General features: G+C 40.9%; 1 protein-coding gene across 8 annotated transcripts in view; it reads right to left on the bottom strand.

The window, feature by feature from the left end:
• The window catches only part of LOC135219230 (FACT complex subunit spt16-like), a 231369-nt gene that overhangs the window by 133513 nt on the left and 73540 nt on the right, over positions 1-24316 (bottom strand). For all 8 annotated transcript variants that reach the window (XM_064255818.1, XM_064255819.1, XM_064255821.1 and 5 more), the window contains exons 5-9: positions 18431-18580; positions 18162-18310; positions 17601-17769; positions 8363-8457; positions 8012-8198 (exon numbers count right to left, since the gene is read on the bottom strand). In XM_064255818.1, the coding sequence (XP_064111888.1) occupies positions 8012-8198; positions 8363-8457; positions 17601-17769; positions 18162-18310; positions 18431-18580 (750 nt within the window). The remainder of the gene's footprint in view (positions 1-8011; positions 8199-8362; positions 8458-17600; positions 17770-18161; positions 18311-18430; positions 18581-24316) is intronic.

Below are 24316 nucleotides of genomic sequence, written 5' to 3'. Positions count from 1 at the left end.
TTTAATCTAACATTATTTCCTGTAGGTTTCTTTAGAGATGGTCTTGATATATTGGGTTTTACGTTTGTCTTTTTCTTTGTCTCCTTTTGATCTATTTGTTGAGGCGGATGGTGGACCTCAACTTGAATTTCTGATTTATTCAAGTTATCTTCCAGTTGATCAGAAACATCAACAGATAAAACATCAAATTTATTTGACGTCATAGCTTTAATGTTTCTGATGGAAGGGGGCGAGAGAGATGGAGGTCTCTCTCTTTTTCGATTAATAGGTGGTGGGCTTCTAGGTTTTTGCACCTTCCCCACAACAGGTGCACCAGGCAAGTTGGTGGTTTTAAGTGGAACCTCCATCAAATCAGGCAAGGACATGGCCTGAGAGAGGGTTTGTACTACTAATATAATGGGGACGAAGGTTGTACGGGGATGGGCAATGCCCCACTGGTTTAAAATACAACTGTGGCAAAGCCTCAGAAGGCAATATGCTTACCTCATCATGCAGCATTTTATCATTAGATGGTATATTTCTTTTTATAGAACTATTGGCAGTGCTAGATGGGTTTGATTTTAGTGCCTTTGCATAACTACTTGATTTATCTAATAGTCTTTTGGCATATCCCACACTTATGTGTCTAAGTTGGATTTGTTAAGGGCAGCTTCTTCCGACTTATACAGCTCGCAGCTCCGGTCAGTGGATTTATGATTTGAGCTGCAATTTAAACACCTGGCTTCAAGTGCACATTCTCCATGGTAAGATTTGGAGCAAATACCACACATTTTTTCGTTTTTGCAAACTTTTGACGGGTGTCCAAATTTAAAACAATTAAAACATTGCAGTGGCTTCTGCTTGAATGGTCGAACTTTAATAATTTTCATTTTCAATAATAATGCGGGAAGGTACATCAGCATCCTGGAAAAGTAGGATAATCATTGATTGTACCTGGAACTTTGTGTACTTTCCATACATTTAGTGACATGGCCAGTATCTCCTCCTCTGTAAATTCATACAGATCTTTGTTAAAAATTAAAAAACTACTTTCTCCCCTTCCGTAGCTAAAATTTAGGTGGGGTTTGACATCTAACTTAATATTATCATCATTTGTTTTTTAAGGTTGGATAGTATTCCACGATTGTGTGGCATGATTTGGCATGGATAAGGTAACTATTTTTTCCAAAAAAAATGAGATATGTCTCCCGGTGCAATAGTTCCTACTTTTTTCTGAATTAATTTGCATATTTTGAAATAATTCCCTGTAACCCCCTGAGATTCAGCTACAAGCCACATCGGTGGTTTTGGCTTCCTCTGGGAAGGCATAACTATATTCAGCATCTTTTCAAACCAGTCCGCAGGTCTATAAACATCCAAAATCCTTTGGTACCTTGTCGCAAAGAGCAGCCATTATATTCAAGTTATTAATTTTGATATTATTAATATTACATATTGCACTAAATGCTTCGTCATGACTATTGTAAGATATCCATGAATCCCATTTTGTATCTTCCAGTTTCATTCTTATTTCTGTTATAGATCCATAACACTCAAATTCTTTATATATATCATAATTTGTCTCTATTGGAATGGGTTAACATGAAGGATTCGAAGTTTCCTTGCGTTACCCAGATTACTCAATTTTGGAATAACAATGGAATGGTCCTTCCTAGTTCCGAGGCCGGTCATCAACAGAGCTTTTCCCCTAATTAATTATTAGCAGAGGTCGTCAAAACAGTGTCTGAGGTTCGCCATTCGATCCAGGGGTACAAGAAACATTAATTTCCGTCATTAATTTAGTTGGGGGAAAGAAAAAAGTTAGACTGTCTGACATCCCAAAAGAGAACCCATTATCCTTTCATGAAATTAATTTCTCCACCAATGACACCTGCGAGAGCTGCTTTCCCAAATGTTCCACTCCCTACCCTACCACAAAGGGATGGGTACCACAATGATTAGAGTGGCTCAAGTGTAAGCCAAACCCGCTTGATGGGACTGAGAGCATTACAGGAATACAATCATCCCCACTTTAATCATAGCGACAGGCAAACCGGACAGAATGCCGAGAGTCCTATCTCTATGAAACCGGCCAACCCCTGGAATCCGAAGGCCAAGTTATGGTTCGAGAATAGTCCCGCATGCCAGTATGGAAATACTGACATTCCAAGGTGTCCAAACATTATCGGGTAGTTGGCAAGACCACCACAGCTCCCACAATTGGTTTTGAAAAAATTTCCAATCCCGGATATGATGTCCCCTAAAAAAAACATCGGACAGTGAAATGGGTAAGAGTTTTGACAGCAAGGTTGGAGAAAGTTGATAAATATGAAGAAGAATGAAACAATTATAAGTAATAGAAATAGGATGAGAGAAATTGAGTCAAACTGAGGAAAAACAAAAATTCCCCAGTTCGAGAGCCCTCTTGCCCGTCACCAGGCTTCAGCACGGGAATGATATGCTGTGCGGAAGCCCAATGACTTCATCAAGGCATTCTCTCATTAAGAGGGAGAACTTCAACAAGCTAAAAATAAAATGATTATCCTCTTACAAAAGGAATACTTTCCGAAAGAATATAAAGTTTTGGAAAAGGGGGATAAAGTTTCAAAATTGACCTTATTAGTACAATTGAATCTCTTCTTGGAAGAAGGTATGAGATGCAGAGGAAGATTGGAACATGTCGCACAGGCGGCAGAAATAAAATTCCCAATCTCACTGCCAAAAGGTTGTTTTCTCACAAAATTGATAGTAAGGGAGCATCACTGTTTACAAGCTCACATGGGAGTAAATGCAAACTGTTAAGCAAGTGTGAGACAGGAATACTGGGTCCCACAGCTTCGCCAATTAGCCCCAAGTGTAATACATCATTGTATAATTTGTAAGAAAACACAGGGGAGACCCTACCGTGTGAATATTGCTCCACCATTGCCAGAATTTCGGGTGCAGAGAAAACAACCCTTTAGCGTTACAGGGGTAGATTATACGGGAGTGTTGTTAACCAAGGAGAAACATCAAAATCCTGAAAAAGCTTATATTGTGTTGTTTACTTGTCCAGTTACTAGAGGAATTCATATCGAATTAGTAAAAGATCTGTCCTGCGATTCGTTTCTTATGGTGTTCGAAAAGAAAGTTTTGTAGCCGTCGGGGATTTCCTTCTTTAATGGCTAAGTGACAATGCCTACTACCTTTGTATCGGCTTCAGATTATTTGAAAAGCCCCTGGCAGAAAGTTCCTTAGTGCAAGAACACCTAAATGCTATAGAATGTAAATGGAAGTTCATACCAGCCAGAGCACCTTGGTTTGGAGCTATATGGGAAAGATTGATTGGTCTTCTGAAAACATGTCTGAAAAAGGTAATAGGTCAGGCCTTTCTCAGTTTTGGTGAACTTTCCTGTGTTGTGACTGAACTTGAAGCAATTATTAATGACAGACCCTTAAGTTATACACCGGGAGAATTAGATCAGTTGGATATTCTGACGCCCAATCATTTGATTTTAGGACGTAGATTGAGATCTTTCCCTAGGGAAGTCATAGATTGGAAAGATGAAGCTAAGGACCCTCTGTATGGAGAAAATACGGATGTTGGAAAGCGATTTTTGTACATTACAAAAACATGTGATGACCTGTGGAAAAGGTGGGAGAGAGAATATTTAACTTCTCTCCGAGAAACTCATCGGGTGGGAATCAGACATGAATCTTGGCCCAAAATGGGAGATGTTGTGTTGATACACGATGAAGGACCAAGAAGTCGTTGGAAGCTCGGTCAAATTGTCAAATTACATGTGGGACCGGATGATGTCTTGCGCGTGGTTTCTTACCCCCCACAGGTCAAGTGATGAGACCTGTTGTCAAGCTATATCCTTTAGAATTATGGCAAGAGACTGATGTTGTCATATCTGAGAAAACTGATAACAAAAGCACCCGACCGAACAGGAAAACGGCACAGGCGGCTACTGAGGCCAGAAGAGCCCTCATTCAAGCAGGACAATTATAACTGTAAATATTGCTTTTGTTTGCTGGGAGTGTATCGTGACTCGAGATGGAATCACGATAGTGTATTTATAAAGACCAGTAAACAATCATTTACCTTTAGTTTGTAAGGGAAATATTGTAAACATTATGCAGTGCAAGATGCGTAGAAAATTATATATATATTGTGTGGAATTGTTAGTGCTAGTATAATATTTCTTTATATTAAGTGTTTTGAAGGGTTAAATACATTAAATGGTGGTTTAACTCTAAGTAATCTTTAACAAGTAGTTAAGTATTGTCGTTGGTGAATGCGGGTAGCGCATGCGTGGATTGTCAATCGTCTCCGACTGATTTGAGTCAAGAGTCCGGCAGTACCGGTTTAGTTGTTAAAGTGTGAAGGTCAACGTCGCCTTACGGTAGCTCAACATGCGAGGGGGGTAAAGGAATCAACACAACTTCAGAGAAATAATATCATCATGTATTACAGCTAAGTCTAAGAATTTATAAGTGTTTTAGGTGATAATATTGAAGGGCATGCATGCAAGATAGATATTGTTACTGATAGGCATTTGTAAATGAATAAGGCTATTCTTCGGATCATGGTATAGGAAATTACACAATGTTTTAAAGGTTAGTAATAAGTATAAATCTATTCCTGGTCAAATAATGGGTTGATACGATCACAAAATATGGTAATTTAAGACGTATATTTAAACACAACGCAATTTCTCGATTTATTGAATGAAAGGAACAGAAAAGAATCCTTGAAAAATCTGTTCGTGAACCTGGTAATATGCGAACCAAATTAGGGTAAGTTTGGCTTTTCATATTTATTGAATATTTTATATGTTTACTATTTTGGATTCTTTTGAGTAAAGATACAAACACCAATGAATACAATTGGACCTTATCAAAATGACTAATCTTTAATCCATTTGTATTTTTCATAGCTAACAAACATTCGGTCTTAACAACAGGATATTTTCGAAGCACTAGCTGGTAACCAGTTAAAAACAATCAAAGACTGTTAGCAAGGAATCTCTGAGATTTGGCAACTCCTGCGCATACGAGGTGATAGCTGGTCAGAGACCACGCACCACCCCATAACGCATTCAGTCTTTCCTTAACCACCTTGGAGAGTAAGACGATTTTGCTTTGCTCTCCTTCCAAGCCAGATGATTTGTGCCCATGTTTCTATCTTTTCCAGGATAAATTTAGAAAGGAGTGATAGAGACAACATATGAAATAAAACACCAAAATCTAAAGCATTCCAAACTTATAGTTTTTCAATTACAATCAAAGTTTATAATCCTAATTTTTATAAGTCTAACATTCTCCAAATGAGCAAATCAAAGGTTACTAAACCAGTGTTCAAATTTGACCAAGGGTTCAGGAATTGTTCAAAGAAAACTTTGCCTAAGTGCAATAAATTGTACTCATTACTAATGGGGTTGAAATAACATGCTCAAAATACTTTTTTCCCTCAACTTTCAGTAAACAGAAAAGTGACTGCTACAAGAAGAAGTCCCTGATTTAAAAAAAATAAAAACGTCCTCAAAAGCTAACATACTATAAATAGCGTGTTCTCATTTGGTATATCATTTTTTTACAGCAAATATGAAAAGTTAAAATTACCAAGTCCTTATTATTGTTAAATCTATATGAAAATTTGCAAACAACTATTTTTGAAATGAGCCTTACCTCTCCGATACTCAGCTTTTACTACTCGCCAGTGGTAGTTAAAGCTACATAGGAGAGGTATTTGTTTAAAAATGAATCTTAAGTACTTATATTTTTATGAAAAGACTGTCCCTACATACAAAATTAACCCTTTCATGTCCAACTGACGTAATAGTACGTAAAAATACTCTATCCCCTATCTATCCAACTGACGTAGCGGTACGTAAAATTTACCGACATTTTTTGTATGTGTGGTAGGGGCATTTTTTTTTATTTTCGGACAAGTAGCGATTTCCATGTGCTAGATCATACCTTGGACCGTGTATCTCAGGTATCAATATGCCAGCAAAGTAGTTTCAGTACTGCACATGCTCAAATCCCTGCCGTAGTAAAATTCTCACAATGAAATCAGCTTATCGCACCTACACTTCCCTCTATGATTGACCCAAGTGCAAGCTGTTGTTGACACAAGTGTTTGTTTATATGGTTACGTCACACAAGAACAATAGTTTTCCAACATCCATTCGCGTAGTTTTTATGGTAAAAGTAATGGAAAATGCGTTAGTGCATCCCATAAAAGACGATTAGAGTTTCGGCAGGGCTCTGAATCTTCAGAAGATGCCAAGATAAGGAGGCTTCTAATGGACTATGACTTTTCTTGAAAGGCTCGTAGGATTAACCTAGCCATGGAACTACTTCGTCTGGAGTAGGAGCAAGAAATTTGCCTGTTATGTATAGCTTTTGAGTTACGAACAATAATGTTGACAATGGTAAAAAATTTTTTTTGTTTCGATCAACTTATGTCAAAATGAAACTTGCTGTTACCAAAGCCATTTTTCTGAACTCTCCCTTTATTCTTCAACTTTTCCTCTACATTTTTGTATATTTGCAAAGTAATTTCTATGAAAAATAACCGAGATAGGCTCTTCAAAAAATTGTTATTCTAGCGATAAATGTTGACAACGGTAACATTTTTTTTCTTAGTTTCGATCAACTTATAACGTCAAAATGAAACTGTTGCCTTATCCAAAGCCATTTTTCTTGACCTTCCCTTTATTCTTCAACGTTTCCTCTACATTTTTGTATATTTACAAAAGAATTTCTATGAAAAATAACCGAGATAGGGCTCTTCAAAAAAGTTTTTTCTAGCAATAATTCTCACCACGTGCCGGGCAGAGCGCTCTGTTTCTCACCCTCTTTTCTATCAATTTTTTCACCGGCTGGACTTATTTGTTTTCCATTGTTTTATATATCGATATTTAGAGGATTTTGTTGGCTCTCATAAAAAAATAATTCATTCGCTTAACTGTTGTAGCGTTTGACCTAGGAACGATAATGTTATTGGTAACATTTTTTTTCGTTTCGATCAATTTATAACGTCAAAATGAAACTGTTGCCGTTACAAAAGCCATTTTTCTTGACCTTCCCTTTATTCTTCAATGTTTCCTCGACATTTTCATATATTTACAAAGCAATTTCAATGAAAAATAAGCGAGACAGGGCTCTTCAAAAAATTCTCACTATGCGCCGGGTAGAGCGCTCTGTTTCTTACCCTCTTTTCTATAAATTTTTTCACCAGCTGGACTTATTCGTTTTCAATTGATTTATATGTCGATATTTAGGAAATTTTATTGGCTTTCTCATAGAAAATGATTCATTTGCCTGACTTTCATAGTTTTTAGGTTACGAACGAAAATATAAAAAAAGTAAAGATTTTTTTGTTTTTTGTTAAATAACTCACATTTTTTCGTATTTAGAGGACTGGGACTCTTATTCTGACTATTCCACCATAACATACTAACATTTAGAACTAAAGGACAGCAAAATTAACGTTGTTGGCATAAAACTTATATTTTTGCTGAATTTTCAAAACAATTATTTTTTCGAACTGTCGAGCGCTCCCAGACAACTTGGATATCTGGGGGGACAGTGCTCAAAACTAAGCGGATATGAAAGAGTTAAGTAATACTAACCCAGAATAGCTCATATATGAATCAGTAGGAATTTATGCAGTGAAAAAGAAAAGTTAATATGAATGTGTAGGGAACTACTCTGGGGCCGAGTATAAGCCATCCATTTTGTTTAAGTAAATCCAGAAAAATTAATTACAAAATATCATTCACAAGTGATAAAACTCTCAATATTCATCACTATTAGCTTACATTTTAATACAGTACTAGACAAAAAAAAGAGAGCATAAGACACCCACTAACTAATTTTGCATTTAAGGATTAAGTCTGAATGTCAACAGACTGAATCTCGTTTAGAGCTCTTTTAAAAATGTGCTGCAAGAGGCAAACTGCATATGGTAACCCAATACTGCAACAGTATATGTATACCAAAGTGTGATCATTGTACAACTTTAAAATCAGTAACTTACCTCATTAACCACAACGGTGTCCCCAATAAATAAGGCATATTTCTTCCCTTCACTGTCTTTGGCTTCAGAATTTGAAAGGTCAGAGAAACCCAGGTTAACATTAAAAACTTGGCCTTTCTTTGCAACAACTGTTGTCTTGGGTCCAATGAGGAGAGCAGATTCACGGAACTCAATCCCCATACCAAACCTGACAAAAAGTATTATTTAAACAAGTTGCACACAATGCTCAAGTTTCTAAATTTTCAGCAACAAAAAACAAACATCTACAGAAGAAATATATTTGCCATTTTACACACACAATGGATTCATCCAATTGCCAGTAAATAAAGCTAAATTGTACAAATTACTTACCCAACTGCTTTCGTCAATTTATCAGCCATATCACTTCTTTTCTCTTTAACATGATTATAGATCTCTTCATACACATCACACAACTTCACTCCAGCCTGAAAAATGGTAGGCCTCGTGTACTATATGCATAAATTATTAACCCATGTAAAATTATACTGGCCACACAAAAAGAGGAACATCACAATTCTATTAACCCTTAAACGCCGAGCCGGTATTACCTAAAGTGTCTCCTGTATGCCGGTGGCGTTCCCGAGTGAGCGCCGAAGTGGAAAAAATGTTTTTTTAAAAAAATCAAAGCAAGCTTAATTTTCAAGATTAGGAGTTCATTTATGGCTCCTTTTTTTGTCATTGCCTGAAGTTTAGTATGCAACCATCAGAAATGAAAAAAAATTATCATTATCATATATAAATATTGGGATATATGACGGCGCGAAAAAAAAAATTTCATATTAATTGTATACAAATCGTGCTGTGAGTAAAATGGTTAAAGCTAATAAGTTAATTATTTTTTTGTTGTATTGTACACTAAATTGCAATGATTTTGGTATATAAAAAATTGTAAAACGATCAAAGCAACACAGAAAATATTATCACAATATGATGCATGAATTCGTAACGTCAGACATAAAAAAAAAAGTTGCTTTCAAAAATTCACCATGAATAGAAATATTGTGCTAGAGACTTCCCGTTTGTTGCAAAACGAAGGTAATTGATTGAATATTACTAGACTGTAAGTGTTGTAGCTTACAATTGCAGTTTTTTACCATTTTGGTCGAGTTAAATGATGACCAAAGGTCGAATTTTTTCTATTTATCGTTATTTATATGAAAATATTTCAAAACTGATAAAAGCTACAACCATGGGTTGTTTTTTGCTGTATTAAAACGGTGCAAACATTACGACAATCAGACGAAAAAATTTATGATTTTTTCGGAAGAGTTACCGCGCGGACGTAAGTTTTTTTTTTTTTTTTTTTTCATAAATTCACCATAAATCAAAATATTGTGCTAGAGACTTCCAATTTCTTGCAAAATAAAGGTAAAATGATATTGTTAAACTACAATAAAGTTTTGTACATACTTACCTGGCAGATATATACTTAGCTATAGTCTCCGACGTTCCGACAGAATTTCAAATCTCGCGGCACACGCGACAGGTAGGTCAGGTGGTTACCTACCAGCCCGCTGGGTGGCGGGCGTATGAACCAATCTATCTCTCCAGCCAGATTTTTTCTTTCACCTGTCTCCTGAGGGGAGGCTGGGTGGGCCCTATTAGACGTCTATATCTGCCAGGTAAGTATGTACAAAACTTTATTGTAGTTTAACAATATCATTTTTGTACATGAACTTCCCTGCCAGATATATACTTAGCTGATTGGCACCCTTGGTGGAGGGTAAGAGACAGCTAAAGTAATAAGGAGAGATAAGAAACAACTGATGTTGTAGGATATAAATAACCTTGGTTCTTACCTGTTCAGGCAGAAGACTTCATTGATATTGTCTCTGAGTCTGCGTTGCCTGGAGAGCTACAGCTAGGACGTGACTGATGCTGAAAGACTCTCGGATCTACCACTGGGATATATTGATCCCCTTTGTGTGGTAGAATCCAAGTCGGATCCTGTTAAAGGGAGTTCGTCCCTATCTTAACAGGTCCTAAACCAACTACTACTGCAAGGAGCCACACTCAATCCAGACCACCTAACCAAACTACTAAAGATTAGTATTACGACCTAAAGAGATGCCTTCATGCATCCTCTTTAAGGCAACCAACAACAACAAATACAAGGGGGAAAAATTTATACTACTAAACAAACGGATGAGTTTCCAGCTCCCTGCCCCAGCACTGAATCCGCAGATACGTACGGGCCCAAGGCGAAGCATTTTTCGTAAGTGATTCTCACATCACGTAAGTAGTGGTTCGCGGAACACTGACTGACATCTCCAGAATGTTGTCTCCATCAGATTTCGCACGGACATATTCTTGTTTTGAAAGCAAGAGAAGTTGCTATGGCTCTTACTTCGTGTGCTTTCACTTTAAGAAGCCTAAGATGTTCTTCTCTGCAGGATCTGTGTGCTTCTTTGATGAGGCTTCTCAAGAAGAAGGACAATGCGTTTCTTCGACAATGGACGAGTAGGCTCTTTTACTGAAACACCACAGGAACCTCTCGGTTGGCTTTCAGTTGCTCTTTCTTCTAAGGTAGTATTTCACCATTCTCACTGGGACAAAGAGTTCTCTCGGGTTCTTCTCCTACCAAAGAAGATAACCACGAATCTCGAAGTTCTTGGGCCATGGACTTGATGGGTTCTCATTCTTTGCAAGAAAACCAGGAAGGAAAGAGCAAATGAGAGAGTCCTCCTTAAAACCCACATTACCATCAATCGCCTGAAGCTCACTCACTCTTCTGGCGGAAGCTAGAGCCATCAAAAACAGAGTCTTCCTGGTAAGGTCTCTGAATGAGGCTGAATTAGGGGGTTCAAACCTAGAGGACCCAAGGAATTGAAGGACTACATCCAAATTCCAGCTAGGTGTCTTAGGAGACTGCATTTTCGTTGTATCAAAAGACCTAATAAGGTCCTGTAGGTCCTTATCTTCCGATAAGTTGAGGCCCCTGTGCTAAGACATTCGCCAACATACTACGATAGCCTTTAATCGTCGAAACGACTAAGGGCCACATTCTTGTCTTAAGAATAAAAAGAAGTCTGCAATTTGATTCACAGAGGTACTGGAAGAGGAAACGTTATTCCTCTTGCACCATCTTCTGAAGACATCCCACTTCGACTGTACACTCGTAAGGTGGAAGACCTCCTCGCTCTAGCGATTGCCTTAGCAGCTGCTGACGAAAAGCCTTTCGCTCTGACCAGTTTCTGGACAGTCTGAAGCCAGTCAGACTGAGAGCGGGGAGGTTTTTGTGGTACCTGTCGAAGTGGGGCTGTCTGAGTAGATCGCTCCTTAGAGGAAGCGATCTTGGAAAATCCACTAGCCATTCCAGCACCTCTGTGAACCAATCTTTGTGCTGGCCAAAAGGGAGCTATCAAATTCATCCTCGCGGAATCTGACTCGGTGCGAACTTTTTTAAAGTCAACCCCAGAATCTTGAAGGGGGGAAACGCGTATACATCGAGTCCTTTCCAATCGAGTAGGAGAGCGTCTATCCCTATTGCTCCTGGATCCGAGATGGGGGAGCAATACAAGGGGGATCCCAGGTTGCGTTTTGTTCCAATTTGAAAAGTTGCAAACAGGTCTAAGAGAGGCCTGCCCCACAACTTCCAAAGGCTCTGGCAAACATCTTGGTGCAGAGTCCACTCTGTGGGAAGGACCTGATCTTTCCTGCTGAGGAGATCTGCCCTTACATTCCTTTCTCCCTGTACGAATCTGGTGAGAAGTTTTATCCCCCTTTCTTCTGTCCACAGAAGAAGATCTCTTGCTGTTTCGTACAGAGAGAAGGAATGCGGGTTCCCCCCCTGTTTTTCCTGATGTATGCCAGCCAGCCGTGGTGTTGTCCGAGTTTATTTGCACAACTGCTCCTGTCACATCTGACTCGAACTCCTTCAGAGCAAGCCACACGGCTATTAGTTCTTTCCTGTTGATGTGCCAGGAAGACTGGTCCCCCACCCAGGTTCCTGACACCTCCTTGTTCCCAGAGTCGCCCCCCAACCTGTTTCCGACGCATCGGAGAACAACACAGGCTGGGGTTCTGGGATTGAAGCGGCAGTCCTTGCGAGAACGTTGGGATCCACCCACCATGCTAACTCCTTCTTGATTTGAAGAGAAATTGGACAGGGAGAACTTCAAATCCTGAGAAGGACGACTCCAATTCCGATGAAGAAAGAATTGGAGCGGTCTCAGGTGCAACCTTCCTAGGGAAACAAATTGCTCCAGTGAGGAGAGCGTCCCCAGCAGAATCATCCACTCCCTCACTGTGCATACTTCTTTCCCTAAGAAGGTTGTTACTTTTTCGAGTCCCCGGGCTATCCTCTCCTGTGACGGAAAAGCCCGAAAACTCAGTTTTCATCTGGATCCCCAGATAAACGCACTCTTGCTTGAGGAATCAGACTTGACTTTTGCAGATTGACCAGAAGTCCTAAGGAATAAGTCAAATCCAGGGTTTTCTTCAAGTCCTTCAGACAACGATCTCTGGAATTGGCCCTTATAAGCCAATCGTCGAGATAGAGCGAAATCCTCACCCCTTCTAGGTGAAGCCATTGTGCCACATTCCTCATGATGGCCGTAAAGACTTGGGGGGCCGTGGAGGAGGACCAAAAAACACAGGGCCCTTGAATTGGAAGATTCTTCCCCCCATCATGAATCTTAGAAACTTCCTCGAGGAAGGATGGGATTGGTACGTGGAAGTAAGCGTCCTGTAAGTCCAAGGAACACCATCCAGTCCCCTGGACGGAGTGCTGCTAACACCGAGGCAGTGGTCTCCATCGTGAACTTCTTCTTTTCGACGAAGAAGTTCAGGGCGCTTACATCCAACACCGGTCTCCATCCCCCTGAGGATTTCGGAACTAGGAACAGGCTGGTTGTAAAAGCCTGCCGAAAGATGATCTGCCACTAGTTCGATCGCCTCCTTTTTCCAGCATCTGATCTACCGCTAGTCGGAGGGCTTGATTCATGATGGGGTCCCTGTATCTGGCCGTCAACTCCCTCGGGGTATTCGTTCCCAGGGAGGCCTCGAAGAGAACGGGATGAGATAGCCTTTCTCAAATTGACAGGGTCCAGGGCATCTGCGTCTTTCTGGGCCCAGACTTCTGCAAACTGTAAAAGCCTGGCGCCTACAGTGTCTGAAGGACTTGAGTCTTACTTGGGAGGTTGATTGACTTCGTAAAAGTCCTCCCTCTTCTATTTGGTTTCCGACCTCTGAACGAAGAGGATCTAGAGGTAGAAGCCCCTCGAAAGGTTCCTGAGAGGTCGGCTTAGCTTTCTTCGTCTTAGTCTGGAAGGTAGGGCGCGGCTTCCTTGCAGACTGCGCTAGAAGGTCCTGCGTAAGCTTTTGGCAGAGAGAGCCTTCGAAATGTCTTGAACCAGGTGTTTAGGAAACAGCTGCGTAGAGAGAGGGGCAAAAAGCAAAGACGATCTCTGAGCATGTGAGACAGACTTTGTTAAAAAATGAGCAAAATACTGATCTTTTCTTCAAGACCCCTGCTCCAAACAGTGAAGCTATTTCGCTGGCCCCATCCCTCACCGATTTATCCATACAGGATAAGACACAATTCAAATCCTCCGGAGAAAAACGTGTCCGGTCCTTGAGTTTTCTTGGCTAGGACTCCGAGGGACCAATCGAGAAAGTTGAAAAAAACTTCCAAGACTCTAAAAATGCCTTTTAGAATGTGATCTATTTTCATTCATTGCCCCACGTAGTTTTGGCCGAATTCAAAGCTGATCTTCTAGTGGCGTCTACTAGTGCCGAAAAATCTGCGTCAGCTGAAGACGGAAGGCCCAGTCCCAAGGGTTCTCCTGTCTCATACCAAAATCCTGTCCGTCCTGAAAGCTTCGACGGAGGGAAGGCAAACATAGTTTTCCCCGCTTCTTCTTTAGTACGCATCCATGAACCGAAACTCATGAGCGCTTTCTTCATAGAAAGAGTCGGTTTCATTCTCACACACGAAGATCCTTTCGTTGCTTTCGCTGTGGAGAACAACGAGTGTGGAGAAGGAGGAGCAGTAGGGCTCAAAGACTCTCCGAACTCCTGAAGGAGAAGCTCTGTGAGCTTCTTTGTACGAAGAAACTGTTGCCGATGTATTAGTTTCTTCCTCAGAGGCTTCCTGGTCTTCTTGAAGAGGAGAACGGGATGAGGATCCTTATGAGAATCCTTAGATGATTTCCTAGCTGGGGTACAGTGCGATGAAGGAGACAAACGTCTTGAAATGAGGAGAAGATTCCAAAGTAGAGAGGCGTACAGGAGAACGACGAGTTGTAAAAGAAGGACGCTTATCCGAAATTTCTTGTCTAAACTCGCATTCCTTCCTAAATGCAGACAAACTCTTAACAGCAAAAGAGGAAGGACTCCTTTCCCTAGAAAGACCACGTCTATCCCTAGGGAAACTACTAGAGGGAGAGCGCCTACTAAAATCCTGGCGCCGATCGTGAGGAGAGCGGCTACTAGGCGCCGAGCGCCTATCTGTCACAGGGCGCTTAGTGGAATCCTGGCGCCTACCAAGCGGCGAAACGTTGCTAAAATGGGCCGCCTTTCAGGAGCAGGGCGCTTGAGAGGCTCTTGATGCCTACGAAGCGGAGAGCGGTCTGCTATGCTCCGAGCGCTTAAACGGAACAGGGCGTTCGGCGAGATCTTGGTCCTTACCAAGGGGAGAACGTCTGTAAGGCTCCGAGCGCCTAACAGAAGCAGGGCGCTTGAGGCGTTCTTGACTTCTAGCAAGAGGAGACCGATCAGGAGTAGGGAGTCTCGAGAACGAAGAGCGCCTACTAGGAGAACGAAGCAAACGAGGATCAAGGCGTCTTTCTCCAGGAGAACAGCTACTAAAAGAAGGACGCTTACCAGGAGCAGGGCTCCTACTAGACTCTTGATGTCTTACAGGGGAGGAGCGAACTCCATGCGATGAGCGCCTACCAGTCACGTTATCCGACGCCCGACGACAGTAGTCGGAAGGAGAAGTGCGCCTACTTTCAGAAGGGCATTCCCTAGGTTCTCTGAGAAGATGAGGAGAAGAAAGATGAGACGGAGACGACGAAATAAGTCTTCTAAGACCTGAGCGACTCTCTCTTCTTGCACGAACTCTAGAAGAAGGAGAAACAGAAGGGGCTGAGCGTCTACCCGAGGCAGGAATCCGATCTGGGGAAATATCTTCATAGTCCAAGGAGCGCCTATCCGTCGAATGGCGTCTCGACACCTCCGAGCGGGAGTGGTGTTCCTCTCGTGAAATGTTACGATGTGTAGAAGTATCCTCAAAAGAAGGAGATCGCCGATTACGATACAAGGAGAGCGCTCTTCCGACGAAACGCGCCTCGATCTCTTGATAGGGAGAGACAAATCCTTCCTTCTACGCGATCTCGATGCCAAGGAGTCCGCCAAGGCTGTGATCTGAGCTTGTAGGCCCGCTAACACTCGAGAAGGAGAGTCCCCAGGATCTTCTTCCGAAGCAAGCTCAGCGCGAGGAGCGGGAGAAGGAGGGCGATCACCGGATCTCCTAGGCTTCTTTGCTTGCAAGGAAGCTACATCAGAAAAGTCTTCTGGGCTGGACGCTAACGTACTGAAGGGAGCCTCCGCAGCCCTCCTTCAACGGCGTGACCCTCCTTAGAGCTCCAACACGCTTCGGCGAAGGAGCAGAGGATGAACTAAAAACACTGACCGAGAATATTCTTCTTCTTACGATCCAAGGCAGCCTGGGAGCGAACTTCAGGATCTGCCGAGGGGACGCCTGACCGGTGGGGGCTCTCCCTAGCCCTCCTGCGGCTTTCGACTTTTCCTCCTCCACTGGAACTGGGAGTCTGGAAGAGGTCTAGGCCTGGAGGCACTAAGGAGGCCGGTCCAGAACGCAGGAGCACCCTCCACATCACTGGGTACACTGCACTTATCATCACTGACACTCTTACCTTGATCAGTACGAAGATTCTTGTCTTCCTTAGAACACAAGGAAGCTTTTGAGGCCGCCGCCTCCGAAGACGAATCTACGGCTTCGGTGCGGGGAGCAGGAGCTGAGACCTGGGAGGAAGGTTCTAAAACTACATTAATGTTAGTTTCATTCTCACTCATTCTCGACCTGCTCGAACTCCTTGAAGAAGCTTTACGTACCCTATCCCTTTCAAGTTTCCTAATATAAGAAGAAAGAGCCTTATATTTCATCTTCGTTCAAAACCTCACACTCTTGACACGGGTTACTAAACGAACATTCATTCCCCCTACATTTAACACAGAAAGTGTGAGGGTCAACCGCAGCTTTCGGTAACCTCACCTTACATCCATCGGTCAAACATACTCTAAACAAAACGGAGTTTTGGAAACAGAATCAAAATCAGACATTCTACAGGAAAATCCAGCGCAAAGTCATAACGGTCCACAATCGCGTATGCCAAGCCAAATAGAGCGAATACGTCACCAAAATGTCCAAATCAATCTCCAGGCAAGCGAGAAATGAAGAATATATCGGAATGAAACGACAACAGTTGTTATCGCTTCAGCGACAGAAAAAAATCTGGCTGGAGAGATAGATTGGTTCATACGCCCGCCACCCAGCGGCGGGTAAGGTAGACCACCTGACCTACCTGTCGCGTGTGCCGCGAGATTTGAAATTCTGTCGGAACGTCGGAGACTATAGCTAAGTATATATCTGGCAGGGAAGTTCATGTACAAAATGATTAAATATTACTAGAATGTAAGAGTTTTAGCTTATAATTGGAGTTTTCAACCATTTCGGTCGAGTCAAAGTTGACCGAAGGTTGAAATTTTGGCACATCGTTATTTATATGAAAATATTTCAAAACTGATAAAAGCTACAACCATGGGTTATTTTTTGTTGTATTCTACATGAAATTGCGCACAGTTTCATATATAAAACTCTATGTAACGGCTAAAATAAAATGGTGCAAAAATTATGTCAAAGTGATGAAATAATTTCCGAGATGTCACTGATGCTTTTTAGTGCGAGAAGAAAGTAATTCGCGCTGGCGCGCCTGGGTAACAATTGTAAACTAAACAACAACTTGATCCATGAACTCCCAGCATCCCTCAAGGTGCGTGATTCAAAAGTTTTCTCCAAGTAGGCCTATAACTATTTTTCCGCAAATTTTTTAAAAACTTTTTTGCATCGACGTTTCATATGTCAATTCGGCACCCAACAGACAATTTTTGTTGACATTTAATACGTCCAATCGGCGTTTAAGGGTTAAAGCACAACAAATCCATACCAAGACTTGAAGAAGAAAGAGAAAAATTAATTGGTTCTTAATGCAAAAATTCTTCAGCACTCAAATGGATAACAAAAAGGCAAAAGAAGCATAAAATCCCAAATGTAACAAGGGCTCATCATTTGTTATAAGAAAAAAATGAATATAATTCTTTAAAAATATTTTGGTCAGGTTTGCTGTATTAACAGTAGTAAATTTTTTTTCTGGATACAGCAGGAATCAATTGAGAACTTAAAAGTTAAGCTTTTACCAACCACACCATTCTGCAAAAACAGCTCAAGATTTAAACTGAGAGAATTTTAACTTGAAATACTGGTTTTAAAAATGCCTTTTGAAATTTCAATACCTATATTATAAAAATTATAATTGTATCTTACCTTTAATTTCTGGATTAACTTTTCAAACAATTCCAATAAAAATTCATAATCCTTCTGCATTTTTTCAGGGGGGTTGACCATAAAAGTTCTGCAGATGTTACTACAGTAATTTTTGTAACGTACTCCCATGCAGCAGATGATGGCACCAAAATGCATAGCATTCTTGTCACTAAAAATAAATATGACAAGATATCAAAATTAAGTAGCTGCTACTCATAAATCTTTAAGTCAAAATTTCACAAACCAAAACCACAAACTTCTGCCAAATAGGCTGTTTAGTAATTCCATAGAGATTTTGTAATTCAGGTAAAATACTACTGAAAATAAAACGCTCTCTGAAATCTTATGCAATTAACAATTTTCCATAATTTTCTTCTGACTTTCCATATTCTTTAGAAAAAGATATCCAATTAGAATGTTGAAAAACTTATAACTCTTTGGTTGTGAAAACTATGTTCCTTACTTTATGACAGAAAACGCCACCATAATCTTGCAAGTTAATGCTAGCTAAAGATGGCAAATGTATATCTATTGTAATGAAATGCATGAGGATAATGTTACCTAGACACGCTAAACTTGAGTGCATAATTTCCACCTGACTGAATAATAGGGGGGTAGCAAGGCTCAATCTGCTGAGGATCATAACCCCCTACATACTTCTTATCAGTCATAGCTTGCTCTACACCCTCTGCAAGTTTAGCATGTTTTACCTGAAATTTATAGAGTTGTGAATCAGAAACCTTATCCTGAAAGTGGGAAATAATGACAAAATCTGACACCAAATATACCATATGTTGTGAATCACTTCCATTTAGTCACTGCTTACAAACCTTTCTATCTCTGTCAATGATATCCATGATCTGTTCTTTGAGATACTTGGAGAATACATCAACAGTTGCATTACAAGCCTTCTTAATAGTATTTATTTCGGATTCCTCCTTTGCTGACATAACTATTGCCATGTTTGAGCTGACATCAATCTGCAAAAAAGGGAACCAGTATGCAAAGTTAGAGACACTACAGTAAATACTTTAGAGTATAGATGGAATAGATAGAGTATAGATGGAATAGATAGAATATAGAATTTAGGCCAACAGCCAAGAGGTCATTTAGCCCTGAAACAGAAATTGAAAGTAAAAAGGAGAGAAAGGTGTAACAGGAGGAACACCTACTAGTAGTTGCAGTCTGAATCAATTGTTTGGAAAGGGTGGAGAGTAACTGTTAGGAAAGTGTGGAAAGCAATATGGAAAAAAAAAAAGAGTGCGAACAAAGATACAGTATGTATAAGGAATGAAAGGGGTTGCAACTAGAGGCTGAAGGGACATTGTAAAGAACCTTAAGTACTGACATGATGCAAGATGTACTCACACTATCATCACTTTATGTACTTTTAAAATGACTTTTTTATGATGAAATAAGATTTTATGTATACAGTAAGTCCTCGGGTTACGCTGGTCTCGACTTACGATGTTTCGTGGTTACGAACGCGCCCCCAAAAAATAAAAATAAAAAATAAAAAAATAATATTTTTGCGTCGTTCCGTCTTACGCGGTTTAGCGTCGTAAGCAACGTAAACAAACGCGAACTAGTTCCGGGCGCACGGCGGAAGAATACGCTTTGTGGGGGAGAGGACGGCGTCGCTTCGCTACGCTCATTCCTCGCCCATACGCCATTTTGGTTGTTTACACTGCCTCTCTCTCCCTCGTGTTGTATCGTTTTTGTAACTTTTTGCTCTTTGTTATGGCTCCCAAGCGCAAGGCGGACTCTTCTGATGGTAGTGCATCAAAGAAAAGAAAGGCCATCACCATGGAAATTAAAGTGGACATTATAAAGCGATCTGAGAAGGGAGAAACGCCAACAAACATTGGCCGCTCGCTTGGCCTTAGCCGTTCGACCGTTGCTACCATTATCAAAGATAAAGAGCGCATCGTTGAACATGTGAAAGGATCTGCTCCTATGAAAGCGACAGTGATAACTAAGCAGCGTAGTGGTCTAATAATTGAATCACCTGCCTCAGCATCTCCAGCAACTTCTGGAGGTTCTTTTTCTCTTCACTAACCTCCCCCAGTCTCTCCAGCACCGCAGCTTCCTCTCCAGTGTGCAAGCCAATCAAACTAATAAAGGTAAGGAATTGTTCTCTCGTTGTTATTGATAGGTATTTACATTAAATCATGTGGTATTTTTCAATGTTCCGACTTACGCTGAAAATCGTGTTACGACGCATCGTAAGAACGGATCAACATCGTAACTCGAGGACCCCCTGTACTTACCAAGTACAGTGGTACCTCGACATATGAAAGGCTCAACTTATGAAAAACTCGAGATATGAAAGCAAATACGAAGATTTTTTTTTACTCTACATACGAAAATAGTTCGTTACAAAAGGTTGTAGCTGTAAAGTCCCCAGATTTGCCCGGACCACCGAGAACAATTTTAAAACTCGCGCCCTGCCAACTGAGTAAACTCGCCACCATCCTCCCGCTCTCCCATTGGTTCCTGATGCTAGTCACCCCATAAGATCCTGCTCTCCTATTGGTCAGCATCTACCCCTTGTGCTTTATGTATTCCATTGGTAAAAGGATGCTGTAAATTGAAAAACTTATTCATGCAACACATTTAATATAAAAAAAAACATTAAGTAAAGATAGAATAAAGAATAGAAATGAATGGTTATTATACTGTTTGGTAGTTTCAGTAGTTGAAGAGAAATAATGAAAATTTATGGCTTACTGTGTACTAGGAAAAGCGATTGCTTGGCGATCATTCGGTACTCGTAAGTGCTAGATGTAAACAGAAGTTTGGAAGCTTTTTTTGTTTTGTTTGATTGTTTATTATAGTTAATGGTTACTTAATAATTATTTGAAATGAGTACCTGCACTACATTTAATAAAATAAATGTGAATTAGATACCATAAAATATTAAAGAAATCAGACTGCTATCATCGAAGCCAACAAATACATATTTTCTAGAATTCTTCTTGTTTTAATATATTACGTTACGTATGTTTCATTATAGCTGTCAGTAACTCGGTATCTCCATTAGGTAAAGATAGAATAAAGGATAGAAATGAAAATTTATGGCTTACTGTGTCCTAGGAAAAGTGATTGCTTGGCGATCGTTCGGTACTCGTAAGAGCTCAATGTAAACAAATGATGGGAAGGTTTTTTTTTGTTTGTTTATTATAGTTAATGATTAATTAATGATTATTTGAAATGAGTACATACTGATTATTTATACATTTTATTGGCATATTCTAAGCTTTTAGCTTCTTAGATTTAGATGTTAGAATCATAGACTAGGCTACAGTAGCAACTGCTAACATAGGCTAGGCTTATTCCTAAGGGACATATGCTAAAGTCCTAATATATCCAGTAAAAATGGGGTTGAACATTACATGCAGTTGAATATTACTCAAGTATGTACAGTATTTTGCCTTTTTTGGCGTCACAACCCTAGAACATGTGTTGTAGGCCTGGAAATATAATTTACTGGGGTGTTTTTGTAGGGCTTGGAACGGATTAGGCATTTTACATGTAAAATGCGGTTCAAGATACGAAAAACTCATGATACGAAGGCCGCCTCGGAACGGATTAATTTCATATCTTGAGGTACCACTGTAGTTACATAGCTATAGTTTCTAAAAACCGTCGGCAGCTAGAATTTTTTAAATTCGCGGAAACGCTAGTTTGTTTTGGTCAGGTGATATCCCCCGCCCACTATCGGGGGGAGTGAGGAACCAACACCGTCCAAAAATCAGTTGTTTATGCCCTATTATCCATGTGAGGGGAGGAGGGCGGGCTTTGATCATGTAACTACTTGGTAAGTATACAGGGGGTCCTCGAGTTACGACGTTGATCCGTTCTTACGATGCGTCGTAACACGATTTTCAGCGTAAGTCGGAACATTGAAAAATACCACATGATTTAATGTAAATACCTATCAATAACAACGAGAGAACAATTCCTTACCTTTATTAGTTTGATTGGCTTGCACACTGGAGAGGAAGCTGCGGTGCTGGAGAGACTGGGGGAGGTTAGTGAAGAGAAAAAGAACCTCCAGAAGTTGCTGGAGATGCTGAGGCAGGTGATTCAATTATTAGACCACTACGCTGCTTAGTTATCACTGTCGCTTTCATAGGAGCAGATCCTTTCACATGTTCAACGATGCGCTCTTTATCTTTGATAATGGTAGCAACGGTCGAACGGCTAAGGCCAAGCGAGCGGCCAATGTTTGTTGGCGTTTCTCCCTTCTCAGATCGCTTTATAATGTCCACTTTAATTTCCATGGTGATGGCCTTTCTTTTCTTCGATGCACTACCATCAGAAGAGTCCGCCTTGCGCTTGGGAGCCATAACAAAGAGCAAAAAGTTACAAAAACGATACAACACGAGGGAGAGAGAGGCAGTGTAAACAACCAAAATGGCGTATGGGCGAGGAATGAGCGTAGCGAAGCGACGCCGTCCTCTCCCCCACAAAGCGTATTCTTCCGCCGTGCGCCCGGAACTAGTTCGCGTTTGTTTACGTTGCTTACGACGCTAAACCGCGTAAGACGGAACGACGCAAAATATTATTTTTTTATATTTTTATGGGGGCGCGTTCGTAACCACGAAACATCGTAAGTCGAGACCAGCGTAACCCGAGGACTTACTGTACATAAAATCTTATTTTATCATAAAAAAAGTCATTTTTATGTATGCAACTTACCAAGTACTAGTTACATAGCTGAATCCCACATTGTAGGAGGTGGGATCCATGGATATGCTCATAACTTTTTAAAATCTAATAATACAAAATATATATTTAGAGCTAGCCTCCATGCAGATACTTGTTGGTTCCTTACCTGTTAAGAGAGCTGAACAGTTCATTACTGCCTCTGGAAGTCACTCGTCTTAACTCATAGGGACGTGGCGGTATAGCCATGGCTCATCCTCTAAACAGTGGGACCCATGCAGCTAAGGAATGTTCGTGGCTAGCATGGTCAACCAAAGCAAAATGTTACCAGAGTAAAAAAACATATCACCTCAACCACAACCATAAAATTCATAACCAACTCTACACTTGACTGAAGGGTACTCCTAGTACATCCATAGTACCTCCAGGCTCCCGTAAAAAACTCAATAACCTCGTTCATGGCGAAGAGATAGGCTAGGAAGGTATGATTTCCTACACACCCTTACCCAATGCTGTGCCCGCCGCACTGACTTACATTTCCAATACGTTGCTGGAATAATCGAGTCCAAAGAGAGATTGCGTTTAAACGAGAGAGAGGTTGCCACTGCTCTTGACTCGTGAGCTTTTCAGGCTGTTTTTAGACATCGGGCGCGCCGGATTCCTTACAGAACACTATATACGATCGGACGGGCTCCGAACTTTCTCTGTCCTTTCTAAATAACATTTCAGAGCTCTGACCAGGCAGAGCAACCTCTCCTCCTCTTCTTCTGGTCCTACCAAGTCCGTGAGGTTTTTGATACTGAACAAACGAGGCCATGGTTTGGATGGGATCTCGTTTTTTGCCAAAAAACCCAAGGTTAATGCGCAAACCGCATTACCCTGTGCAATACCTATTCTCTTGTCCATGGCATTTATTTCACTCACTCTTTAAGCGGTAGACAGAGCTACTAGGAATAAGGTCTTTCTCGTCAAATCTCTTAACGATGCTCTTTGCAACGGCTCACACGGAGTTTCCGACAACCACTGAAGTACTACATCTAGGTTCCAAGATAATATTTTGGGTTTTTCTATATTGAAGGAGTTAATGAGATCTGCAAGATCTCTATTCGACAACACTTCCAATCTTCTGTGCTTGAAAACAGATCCAAACATCGCCTTATAGCCTTTGATAGTCGCAGTAGACAGATTTCTATCTGTTCTCAAATATAAAAGAAATTCTGCTACTTCTGTTATAGTTGTTTTAGAAGACAAAACATTATGCTCTTTACACCAGGCTCTAAACACAGCCCACTTTGCCTGATATTCTTTACTTGAAGATTCCCTTCTGCACTGCGCAATAACTCTTGCCGCTAGTCTTGAAAGCCCCTTCGCTCGTAAGAGTTGTCGGACAGTCTGTAAGCGGTTAGAGACAGAGTGGATAGTCCTTGATGGAGCCTCCTGAAGTGGGGTTGTCTGAGTAGATCTGTTCTCTGAGGAAGTAACCTTGGCCAATCCACTAGAAGATCTAAAAGATCTGGAAATCATTCCTGTGCTGGCCAGAATGGAGCAATGAGAGTCATCAAAATGTTGTGATGTGTTCCGAATTTGTTGATGAATTCTCTCACCATCTTGAATGGAGGAAAAGCGTACAAGTCTTTGTTCGACTAGTCCAAAAACATCGCATCTTTTGGGTTCGGGGCTGGTGAACAGTAAAGGGGGAGACGATAGTTTCTTGCTGTGGCAAACAGATCCATCATAGGTTTCCAAGAGTTTCCACAATTCGAGGTATACCACTGGATTCATTATCCATTCCATGTGAAGCACTTGCCTCCTGGATTCATCATCCATTCCATGTGAAGCACTTGCCTCCTGCGGTTCGTCCGCGAGAACATTGAGTTTCCCCTGAACGAACCTCGGAATTAATGTGGTTTGATTCCAATTCGCCCATACCAGCAGGCTCCTTGCCGTCTCGCAAAGAGAAAACGAATGTGTCCCTCCTTGTTTCTTTATGTAAGAGAGCGCTGTCGTGCTGTCCGAGTCTATCGCCACTACTTTGTTGCAAACTT

This window comes from Macrobrachium nipponense, chromosome 1, assembly GCF_015104395.2.
Source record: "Macrobrachium nipponense isolate FS-2020 chromosome 1, ASM1510439v2, whole genome shotgun sequence".
NCBI classification, from domain to species: domain Eukaryota; kingdom Metazoa; phylum Arthropoda; class Malacostraca; order Decapoda; family Palaemonidae; genus Macrobrachium; species Macrobrachium nipponense.
Note: the sequence above shows the minus strand (reverse complement) of the source record. Positions and strands in the feature narration are given on the sequence as shown.